Consider the following 12,950-nt stretch of genomic DNA (forward strand, 5'->3'; position numbering starts at 1 on the left):
AACAAGTTTATAGCGTTATTAAGATAAAAGGAAAGAAGCAAAATGTTGTAAAACCAACACCAACTTGAGATAATGTTTCCTACAAAATATTTTATCGCAGTTAAAGATAAAAATATACTAAATAATTACGACAGCTATACGAATTAGCCCATTATACAACCAAATCACACTAATATTATAAAGGAGAAAGTTTGTATGTGTGTGTGTGTATGTGTGTGTGTGTGTGTGTGTGTGTATGTTTGTTACTCCTTCACGCAAAAACTACTGGACGGATTGGGCTGAAATTTAGAATGGAGATAGATTATACCCTGGATTAGCACATAGGCTACTTTTTATCCCAGAAAATCAAAGAGTTCCCACGGGAATTTAAAAACCTTCATCCACGCGAACGAAGTCGCGGGCATCGGCTAGTTACAGAATAAAAGCCAGTTTTACATAAGCTAACGATGTGTCACGTTTTAAGTTACACACTAAAATTGGCTTAAACTTTTAAAGCACTTAGCTTAGACTTTGTGAAAGTCTTCAACTATACCGAGGATAGGTAGGATTTAGCTGATCTCGCATTAAACTTGGTTTATGCTTACTTTATATCTAGTTTATCATAAACTGACCCGCCCGGGTGGAATTTCAGGTATCCAGTGATTTAAGATGAACATTCATTTATATCAGTCAGTTAGTTTATCTAATCTATGAAAATATACACTTAAGTAACTTTTGGCAAGTGAGTCGATGAGGAAGGCGAAGGACCATGTGTGGTGTGGTGGCGCTCTTGGGATGTCCAGAAGTGGACGCAAATAGGTTGACTGTTTGATGTATTTAGGATAAGAAATGTCTATATTTCTTTATAAATGTACTAGCTGATACCCGCGACTTCGTTCGCGTGGATTTCCGTTTTTCGAAATCCCGCGGGAACTCTTTGATTTTCCGGAATAAAAAGTAGCCCTTATATTAATCCAGGGTATAACTTGCCTCCATTCCATTTTAGACAAATCCGTCCAGTGGTTTTTGCGTGATTGAGTAACAAACATCCAAACATCCAAACTTCCACACTTTCACATTTATATATATTAATAGGGTTAGGATTAGGATATAAATAGGCTTATTAGAAACATATTATTTATTATTGTAAAAATTTAAGCAGATAAAATGCAAACGAACATTATTTTAGGAAAATCATACAATATTGATTGAAATCATAGAAGAATCATTGAAAATTGAAATTTATTCTAATCAACAAATATGTAATAGTACATAGTAATAGTAAACTCATATTATACAATACGTAATATAGAGAAACTTTAAAAATACTATCACTGTAGTGAACCACTGTTGAGTAGCTTGAAGAAACCGTTGTATTTTAATCAATGGATTTAAAATATCAATCCTTTCTGTAAACACTATTACGAGACTCGGAATTCTTTTAATACCATTTACGCCTTTCAAGAAATAGAGTAAACAGGCGAAATTCTTGTTGAAAACAATCTGTTTACGAACCATTTATAACAGGAAATTACGGCTTTAAGGTTCCGGAGCAGACAGTTTAAACAACACAAAGTAGATTTAAGACGTTAGCGTGTCATTTAGCTTTCACGAATCATTACCGTTGACTGCAACAGGCTGCTTCTAATAGAGATACATACTCACTTACTAAGTTTAGTATAGTAAAGGCTCCGTTCACCATGTATCAGTTAATTTGTAAACGCTGTTGGTGAAATGGCGCTAAGATCCTTCAATTTGATCATCACCATCATAATAATTTTTTTTTTAATTATCTAGTATTTAATGTTTAAGAAGTCTGCTTTTGACACAACAAAAACCACTAAGGTTTACTATTGATGCGTGGCAAGTGGCATTCCGTCCATTAATCATTCAATAGGGTATAGTGTTTCTGTAAAATATACTTAATATACATTATTTACTTATAGAAGCACTAGGTAATCCATCCATCCATCAGCCTGTATGCGTCCACTGCTGGACATAAGCCTTTCCAAGAGCACGCCACCAAACACGGTCCTCCGCCTTCCTCATCCACCCGCTCCGCGCCACCTTCTTGAGGTCATCGGTCCAGCTGCAGCGGGCTGGAGGTCGTTCCACACTGCGCTAAGGTAATGTTACAATATAATTGTTCTATTTAATTTTTCATTGTTACAATTTGTTAAGAAAGTATGATTTTAACTTGTGTTTACAATTAAGTTTGGTAAGTAGACCTTCTACTCCTACTACGACTAGTCTTAGGTCTTTTAGGGTCTTTTACACGCCTTTACTGGACTTTATATGCGATTAACTCTACAAAGAATCTATGTACGTCCCATTTCTTACAATAGATAGGCAGGTACTAAATACTCTAGTCAGGAACTAGGGGACTTTGCATGTTACATTGTCAGCGGACTTTCAATGTCAAAGGGAGACTTTGATGTCACATCTACTAAGTACCATAGAGGGTTCAAACACTTGGTAGAACCCCTTTTTGTTCCCATTTATGCTCAAACAAAACATGTTATAATACTTGTATCGGTAGTATATAGGATATATCCCACTAATGTAGGATTAGTGTAGAAATAATAGAGTCGTGTACATTTTATTCTTTTTCTATTCTCTACAAACTATGATAGCCTAGTGGTTAGGACGTCCGCCTACTAATTGGAAGTCGGGGGTCCGATCCCAGGCGCAGAAGGAAAACATCGTGAGGAAACCTGTATTCCTGAGAGTTCTCCATAATGTTCTCAAAGGTTTGTGAAGTCTGCCAATCCGCACTTAGCCAGCGATCACGCTAAGTGCGGTGTGCTGGCTAAGTCTATCAAGACTATGGCCAAACCCCTTCTCACTCTAAAAGGAGACCAGTGCTCTGTAGTGAGCCGGCGATGGGTTAATCATGGTTGTATTCAATATCTGAACAGTTATAATAATTATAGTCTAGTCTAAAGAAGCATATATCACCAGTAGAGCACAGAGTAATTTGAACCTAGGCAAAGGGTTTTAAAAATCGAACTTTCTTCAAGGTAGGTATAGACAAAAGTTTAATTTTAAGCTTAGTATGAAAAATATCTATCAAAACTGTGCATATTTTAGGCATGTTTTTGCTTAGAAGTTGGGACCGTACTTGGTAAGTCATGCTTTATGGAAGGCGCATAAGAACCTTCGTCGGGCTAACTTGAACAAAGCTTTCTTACCAAGGCTTTGCAGAGACTTGTTATCCTTGCCAAAGAAATGTATACATTTTTTCTTCTTTGTATTTTTTCTCCCTTGTAACTTTCTGAGTTAGTATGTAGCTAAAGGCAATTATATTTTGATGAATGCTTGACATGTTTTCTGTTTAGCCGAACACATATAATGGTAATAATATGGAATCATAAATTTCACACACACACAGACACACACACACACACACACACACACATAATATACACAACATACCTACACACATACAGCATATTCATGCTGATTTAAAATTTTGTAGTTCTTGTTAAGTTTGTGATGATAATAAGTACAGGTTTTCCAAACTTATTTCAGGATTCCCTGTACAATAATTGTGATATTAGGTAGGTACTTATTTTTGGCAACAATAAAGCATTTGCATTTTTCTTTTCATGGAAAATCTATGGCGAATATGATAAAAAGTGCAAAAAATTGAAATAAATGTATCCACTGATCTTTTTTTATTCTGTTTCATACAAGTTTCTACGCAGGACTTGCGATTGCTGGCCTGTTTTAGGAGCAACTGTCAGTTTTCATGGCTACCTTTTCCAGCGTGCCTACTTGTCTTATGTCCATTTTATTGAAATAGCTATCGAATTCAATATCAAATTTATTTGAGACTAGCTGATGCCCGCGACTTCGTTCGCGTGGATGTAGGTTTTTTATAATTCCAGTGGGAACTCTTTGATTTTCCGGGATAAAAAGTAGCCTATGTGCTAATCCAGGGTATAATCTATCTCCATTCTAAATTTCAACCCAATAAGTCCAGTAGTTTTTGCGTGAAAGAGTAACAAACATACACACACACACACACATACAAACTTTCTCCTTTATAATATTAGTGTGATTTGTAAACACCAATTTACTCCAGGTCAGTAGAGCAAGTGATTCCCCGTTAGTTCGATATTTATTGTAGGTACATCTATAGTCTATGTACCATAAAAGTTTCCGAGAGTAAATCTAAGGAGGCTTGAAAATAAACTTTACCGTGACAACTTTCTTATTCATGAGCACCGACTTTGAGCTTTCAAAAAGTACACACATGTTCTTGAAATCTAGCGAGTTTCTGTCAAAAAAGTAAAGTAGATTTATTGCTTCTGAGGTGCAATGTACCGACTTGTAAAAAACAGCTTGATTTTCCGTACATTTGTCATGTACAAGTATTTTTTTATTAGAAATAGGTTTTTAGTGTATTTACTTTCTCGAACTCTACTGGATCCATACATTCAAACAAGTGTAAATTAAAAATTTATAATACCCCCGACTAGTGAAGGTTACACTAGAAAAGAGCTGATAACTTTCAAACGGCTGAACCGATTTTCTAGGATTATAGCTAAGAACACTCTCGATCAAGCCACCTTTCAAAAAAAAAAAATATTAAAATAGGTTCATTAGTTTAGGAGCTACGATGCCACAGACAGATACACAGATACACACGTCAAACTTATAACACCCCTCTTTGTTAAAAATCAGAATCGAAAAGCGACGGTTCAATGACCAGCAACCTACTGATCCGCTAACTCCGCTAATATTTAATGATAGCCATTGAGCTCATATTTTGTCATTTATTTTCAATCCATTGAAGTTTTTCATGAAAAAATATTTTAACATCACTCAATAAAATGCAATGTAGAACGAACCAATATTAAATGGGCTTGGTGGCTATAATTCGGTAACGCTAAGTTTTTGCTATCGTTCTGGTTAAACCCTGTATATATATCAATTGTACTATTACATGTTATTCAATACCGAAGTTGTACCAATTTACGCTCACAGCCTGTCTACTTGAAAGCGAACTATAAACTAAATCAAGTAGAAATAGCGAGTAGATATTCCTCAATAGGTGTATCTCGCCGGTGTCGGCAGCCGCGCGTAAAATTCACTAACTGTCTACAAACCAGAAACAAACTTGCTCCAGGCTGACAGCCCCTAAGGAAGCTAACTCAACTCAAACATGCATTATATTCGTATAATAAATGAGCTACAAAGGCCCGTCTGTTTGCTGAAATCTTTATTCACGTAAACGGTTTTTAATCCCCGACACAAAAACAGGAGTGTTTGACATGTGTATCTGTGTATCTGTCTGTGGCATCGTAGCTCGTAAACGTCATGAACCGATTTTAATTTTGTTTTTTATGTTTGAAAGGTGGCTTGATCGAGAGTGTTCTTAGCTATAATTCAAGGAAATCGGTTCAGGCGTTTGAAAGTTATCAGCTCTTTTCTAGTTTTTTTATACTTAGAGGTTTTTGTGTCGGGGGTTTTTTAAATTTTGAGTTATTGAATACAAAGTTTTTCGATCGTTCATCTCGAGTAGGTGAATCCAGTGTCTTTTTACGATACCACAAATCACACATTCGTTTTTGGCTTTAGTATGATATTGATACTCTATTACTAGAAAATTACCCGCTTTCCGTTTATTATCGTAATAAATAATATGATCTATCCTATTTAGAATTCATAACAAATGCTTCAAAGCAAATATTCCACGGTTCCACGCATGGGCGGTTTCCAATCTGGTATTCATGTAATGTTATCCTTACGTGTCCAAAATTTCACATGTAAATATCATATTCTATGTTTACTCAAGTTCTCGTATATCATAACTAAATAGGAGAGTCGCTGATTGGCAAGAATAATTATATTATTTTGGAATATATCTACTAAAATTAAGGCTGTAGATAAGGTCGTCAGAGGCTAAATACCTATTGATACTTATTTATTATGATTTCAAAAGAGTGACGCTAATTTTCTTGCCGGCTCTTCCGTACTACCATACAAAAGATTATAACACTATGTACAGTCAAAGACCGTAAGTCGTATATCACCTTAATGATCATATTCGCGTGGCACGGTTATGCGCATGCGTTAGGTATGTGTGGTGTGTTTATAGAAGAAGGTCATAAGTGCGACAGGTTTTTGAAGCAACAGTTTCGCGGAATTGCTACTCGAATTCTGGGGCCAACCGTACTTACTTTTATTTTATTTTTGCATGGTAATCATTTTGAAATTTTTAACTATTTTTATACATGTATGTTATCGCGGCAATACCTACTGAGTCTCTGAAATACCTACTGAGTCTCTGAAAATTTCAACTCTCAACGTATTAGGTACCTACGGCTTATGATCAGCCCGCTTACAGACAGATGGACGAAGAGACTCTACAGTTATTTGTAACTTTTTATCCATTTGGTGGCGAATAAGATTAGATAAGTGGGTGATTAAAAGCTTAACCTAAGCAGGGTTTTCTTAATCAATTCCAATATTATACGGCATCTATGCAAATTTTGACTGTGCATATTTGGCCTTAATTGATATGAGCCTATTAGCCATTAGGAATTCACTGTAGGTAAATACTTCAATGCAAACATTCCACAATTTCACGCACCAAACGGATGTAAGGCTTGAATTCATGAAATTATAGTAGCATTTGGTTAACATGAATATTAATATTAAAATATACTATCATTCACTGTTCAAATTTTCGTATCTTTCGTTATTAAGCATAAAAATAAATAAAAAACTATTTTAGAATGTACAATTATTAGCCCTTTCATAATATTATGATACCCCACTTGGTATCTTACTTTGAATTTTAACACACATTTTTTTTCATGATGTAACCACAAATTCAGTTTTCAGATTTTTCCTTTGTACTAGTGCTATAAGACCTACCTAACTGCCTCTCTATGATTCTAGGTCAACGGGAAGTACCCTATAAGTTTTCTTGACAGACACGACGGACGGACAGACAGAGGAGGCTTAGTGATAGGGTCTCCCTCGCTGGCACCCTTCGGTCACCTACGGAACCCTAATTATATAGTAATGTTACGTAAAATAAATAATAATGAATTGATTTACGACTGCAACTGGAAATTCCATGCGTCTGTTCCGAAATGAAATTCGGTTAAATTACGCTACGACCGTAATGTAACCAACCTACTCCAATCTCGAAGTGGTTAAACAATTCGCGTTGTGGTTTGCATTGTAATGAAGAGCTTTTTCCGACTCACATTCGCAATGTACGAGAGTTCCTACCTATACGCGACGCGTAGTTTGAAACTTGAGTTGTGCCTACTCGTACCTACTCGATTCTGATATTTCTCTAAATTAAGTTTAGAGTATCTGCATCTTTTTCTTTTCAGTACTTATTGCTAAAAAAGGACGGGAAATGAATTTTAAATTTACAGACCCTAAATAATTTTAGTGCACTCTATTAATAGGCTCACGACTGGCACATAAGTCACGAAGTTTGACAGTCTTAAATTAAATTTAAACCTGTCAAACAGAGTCTGTCCTTTTCAAATTACTTTAGTAAGAAAAGGATGCGAATACTCTAATGTTTAGTTGTGGTCAGAAGTAGCATGAGTAGCTAATTAGGTTGTACACAATCCCTAAACCAAATTGACAGGCCTAAATTATTTCCCTCCCTAATGCTCCCCATGGAAAGGTTTACACTAGATTTAGCCTAGTCAATTTAGTTTAAAGACAAATAACAAATGAAATAAAATGTGCCTAATGGTAACCCTTAACTAATTAGCCTTAGCACAATCAGTGTGGCAACGCTTTCTCACGGCTTTTTCATCGGCAAAAAACGTCGCAACTTGCAAAGGCCGCGAAACAGATATTTCGCACTGTTTGTGTTAGAACTACAGCAAAATAAAAGTTCCTCAATATAAAAGCTTTCAAGCACTAGAGATATCTCTAAACTAAAACGCCATTATTTACATATTCGAAACTGTACCTACACATTTAGGTATATTTTGTCGGAATATTACCTACGTTTCTTAAAAACATAAAGAAATATATAGGATCTTTTGAACAAGAAAAGCACACACATTTTCACACAGCCGAGTAGGAGTCTATGAGAAATTGAGTGTATGGATTACAGGATCAGCGAAATCCTTGGTGAAGTTTGGAACTTGCTCAAAGTCTTAGCTAAGTGCTTTAAAAATTTAAGGCAATTTTGGTCGGAAGCTGGAAGCTCGTGTAATGTCTTGTGTAACTTGAATGTATATTATTTAATACTAGCTGAATCACTCCGGCTTTGCTTGTGCTGAATTTCTGAAAATATATCCCTATTAAAACTATAAATGTGGAAGTATCTGTCTAATGCTTTTCACGGTCCATCCATGAAGGAAGATAAAGAAATAATTTGCATCCAAAGGAAGGATATAAGTTACTTTTGGTCCCGCAAAATTAAAAAGTAGGTACTCACGGGATTTTTGAATATCTAAATCCACGCGGATGAAATCGCGGGCCTCATCTAGTCCATTACAAAATTTAATTGGTACTGAACAAATAATGGAATGCCAATATAACATTCAACAAGTGTAAATTAAAAATTTATAACACCCCCAACAAGTGAAGGTTACAGTAACTAGAAAAAAACTGATAACTTTCAAACGGCTGAACCGATTTTCTTGGATTATAGCTAAGAACACTCTCGATTAAGCCACCTTTCAAACAAAAAAAAAAACGAAATTAAAATCGGTTCATTCTTTTAGGAGCTACGATGCCACAGACAGATACACAGATACACACGTCAAACTTATAAGACCCCTCTTTTTGGGTCGGGGGTTAAAAACTGTAGATAGATATAATGAAAATAGCATCGTCTGTTCATAAAATAATAAGAGGAAATCGAAAAACTCCCTGAGCAATATTCTTTCATAAGAAAATTCCTGCGTGGCTCCATAAGAACAAATATCCAGAACTTTTCCGGTATGCTCCGGTACGCGGTAAGCGGAAACTTCATTTGTGGAATACTTTAGTCTTTAAAAGGTAATAAAAATACGAAATTAAATAAAAATCCAATAAATGCGACGAACGGAATTTCTAAATCGCCAAGGTAATCCCAGGATATTTAATGGCCAAACATTTTGTTTTGGATAATATTTGAATATAACTCATATTTAGCATTGAAAGGCCAAAGATCTTTCGATGATGTCAAGCAATAGGTGGCCTATTTTTTAGTTACCTGTATGACGCAAAACTCAGTGAACAGTTTGAAACAAATAAGGCAAAGCCAGAGTTACTGGGGATACATTCACTCAAAAAGTTGGAACTGAGATAGATACAAATTGACTCGAATCGAAGCATGCAAGCAAAACAGAGAGAAAAATCCATACTTATAAATATATAATATTATAAATGCGAAAGTGTGTCTGTCTGTCTGCTAGTTTTTCACGGTCCAACAGCTTAACCGTTTTGTATGAAAGGTACAGAGGTAACTGGCGTCCCAGAATTTGACAGGCGACATTTATCCCGGAAAATCAAAGAGTTTCCAAAGGATATTTTTAAAAATCTAAATTCACGCGGACGAAGTCGCGGGCACCATCTAGTCTAACATAAAATTTTAAAAGCCTTAAATCAACTTATATTAGGAACAAGGTAAGAAAAAAAGGGTATTTACTTTACAAACTTATGGTCCCTCAATGATTGTCATAAAAATAGCTATATTTTGTAGCATACTTTTGTTAGTAAATTTTTAAAACTGACCATGCAAGCGAGTTAGGAATAACAGCGATGCCTCGAGCTCTAGAGATCTATGTCCGAAGATATAGAGATCCCTGAGGCCCGGAATTTATTACCGCAGTTTGCAAATAATTCCAGAGGGTTGAAAACGAAATAATTTAACTCGAGGGTTCAGGGTCAACTAGAGATGACGTGAATTGTTTATCAATTTTCGCTAAATAATAAACTATGGCGAAATTTAATGAGACCCAACTTTTTTGTCACACAATTCACACACGAACTTACATATCAATAAGTAATTTAATTAAGAACTATAATAAAGGAATAATAAAAAAGTGCTTACTTATTCGTAAGTTAAATAAATGGTAACTTACCCAAGAAACTCAGCAGTAAATATGTACAGAGCTTCATCTTTCGAAGTTTCCTGTAAAGAAAAACACACTTTAATTCGGTTTACTTTGTTTGAAAGTTTATTTCACCAACTTATTCTCTATTTTTAACCCCCGACCAAAAAAGAGGGGTGTTATAAGTTTGACGTGTGTATCTGTGTATCTGTGTATCTGTGTGTCTGTGTATCTGTGTATCTGTGTATCTGTGTATCTGTCTGTGGCATCGTAGCGCCTAAACGAATGAACCGATTTTAATTTAGTTTTTTTTGTTTGAAAGGTGGCTTGATCGAGAGTGTTCTTAGCTATAATCCAAAAAAATTGGTTCAGCCGTTTAAGAGTTATCAGCTCTTTTCTAGTTTTCTTGTAGAAAAGAAGGTTAGATAACCGTTAGGTTCTTAATATTAAGTCAATTGACAAATGTCAAGCTGTCAAGATGGACGTTGCCTAGATATACATTATTATTTATTTGAAAATGATGTTTTGGAAAATGTTTGGAAAACTCCAAGTTTTTGGTTTTTGAAAGTTATCAGCTCTTTTCTAGTTACTGTAACCTTCACTGGTCGGGGGTGTTGAAATTTTTTAATTTACACTTGTGTCTAGTAACTTGGGAAAAGTACGAATGGAATGCTAATCAGCTATTTAATTTTACTTAAAGTAAAATAGTTAATTTCATGAAGGCCTACTTTACAGGCGCTTTGACGATTAAGATCACAGAATTCAAATTAAATAGGTAATAGAAATAGCCTCTGCTGTCTTAAATACCGGGACATCGCTGATTTGAAGCAACTCACTCATACAGAAATAATTCGAAAGCACAATAACATTTTGTTTATTTTTTTTTAACTATATTTAAACAATAATAGCAGCAAAACACATTCTGTGATCAACTCTCTACCTATTACGTAACATAGTCCGCTGACAGACAGACAGATGGCCGGACGGACGGACGGACAGCGGAATAGGGTTCTGTTGGTACCCATCGAGTACGGAACCCAGAAAATTACCCTCGGGGAGCTTGTGAAAAATAAGCAGGCTGGTTACCTACGTGAATATTTGTAGCACCAAAAAAACCGCCAACGCATTGCCGGCTTTTGAGGAATTTACTTTAAGTTAGTTATAGCATTTAGACTTAGATCTGGACACGTGCCGTTAGGCAAGTTTAAACATTTAATGAGGAAAAGGGATTCTCCCAATTGTGAAGTATGTGGTAACGTAGATGATGTCTCACACTTGGTACTGGCATGTGTTCGGAATCACAATTTGAGAGAAACACTAATGTGTGAACTAAATTTAAATTTTATGAATATTGGTATTTTCAACTGTATTTTAAACAAACCTTTGAGCGTCTCGACAGTGAAAGTGTTTGAATTTGTTAGTGATTCTCTCAAATTGTTGTAGTTTTAGGTATATACCTAATTTAATTTTAATTTAGATTGTACCGATGGGGCTGGCATATAGGACACCTATAAAAGCCCCTTAAAAATATTAGAATAAAAAAAAAACCCTTGAATATATAGTTTTGATATATCACAGAACTTGGAAGCTAGTTCTATAATAACAATTTGCAGGTCCGTGGCAGATTGGTGATTGATATTGGAGAGAACTTGGGTCAAAAATAGGTACCTCTACCTACTAAAAAATAATACGTTTAATTTAATTTCCAAAGTGATCATATTCTGATTCAAAATCACTTTTCTCTCACATTATAGTCATTAAAGTTAATTTCACCGCGCCGAGACTCAGCGGTAAGGTGGCAAGTGCTTTCAATGACAGTGGGGCTATGAAATAAGTAAAGCTTATATCGTAAAGTCGCGATTAATTCAATTTAGAATTGCGTTAACGGGTCAAAGTTAGAGAAAATTGCTATGAAGTACCTACTGGTTTAGGATTCAATTTAAAAAAATGGCCAATCGTGATTGTGTGCACCTAAATAACTTTTAAAGGTTTACGCTTGACCAATATACTACTAATATTATAAAGAGTAAACATTTGTTTGTTTGTAATCGATAAACTCTGAAACGACTAAACTGATTTTAATAATTCTTTCACCATTAGAAAGTTACTTTATCCAGAAGTTCCATAGGCTATATTTTATTTCAGTACACCGGTATTTGTATACTAAGCTAGGAGAAAAAGCAACCACGTGTGCTGATGAAATAATTACTTGCTGTAAGTATGTACTTAAAGTAAGTCAAAGTAGTATAGTAAGTAAAAAGTCCATGAGTCCCATCATGAGCTAGTTCAACATCAGAGTTTCTTTATTCGACACCATGTGTAATTTTTGTTAACTATAAAACTTAATTTTAACGTTTTGTTTTTCCACATAATATGGGGAGTGGCATAATGTTGTACCAATACGTCAGCAATACCAAACGAAAGTCTTCCTTATTGTAAGCTGTTTAAAGACGACACGTTTTAAATGAAAATCAGTAGGTACTTAGCCTGCACATTTTAATGTCATTAAAGCTAATACGACCGCATAGAGGCAAGGCCACATGTGCTCTTAATGACACGAATCGATATTGTAATAAGAAGATTTCAATTTAGAACGGTGCTAATGATCAAAAGAGATGCTAAAGAATATAGCTGCTTCAACAGTCTGATACTTGTAATTCTAATGAACTGATATTGTGGAATGATGATATTAAAAAGAATATGCGAACGAATTTGTTGTGGGTTTGTCTCAGACCAGGGCGCGTTTGGAACCCTTCCATTTACGTCAATATCTAATTATCACCATTACATAAATTATCTTACATATTCGACAATTTTATTGACAGGCTTTGACTCTCACTTTTTTAGTTTCTCGCATCTATACGTAGAAATGTGTCTACAAAAGATATGTGCTAAGCTTATGTACAGGACCTATACTCAGCTCAGTGAGGCTATATT

At 35.2% G+C, this 12,950-nt stretch overlaps 1 protein-coding gene across 5 annotated transcripts in view; it reads right to left on the reverse strand.

Moving 5' to 3' along the window:
- The window catches only part of LOC123875464 (Down syndrome cell adhesion molecule-like protein Dscam2), a 227,211-nt gene that overhangs the window by 175,368 nt on the left and 38,893 nt on the right, over positions 1–12,950 (reverse strand). For all 5 annotated transcript variants that reach the window (XR_006798144.1, XM_045921300.1, XM_045921302.1 and 2 more), the window contains exon 2: positions 10,044–10,093. Coding sequence is in view for 4 of the 5 variants with exons in the window: in XM_045921300.1 (XP_045777256.1) it covers positions 10,044–10,080 (37 nt within the window). In the remaining variant the exon portion in view is untranslated. The remainder of the gene's footprint in view (positions 1–10,043; positions 10,094–12,950) is intronic.

Source organism: Maniola jurtina, chromosome 20 (genome assembly GCF_905333055.1).
Source record: "Maniola jurtina chromosome 20, ilManJurt1.1, whole genome shotgun sequence".
Classification (NCBI taxonomy): domain Eukaryota; kingdom Metazoa; phylum Arthropoda; class Insecta; order Lepidoptera; family Nymphalidae; genus Maniola; species Maniola jurtina.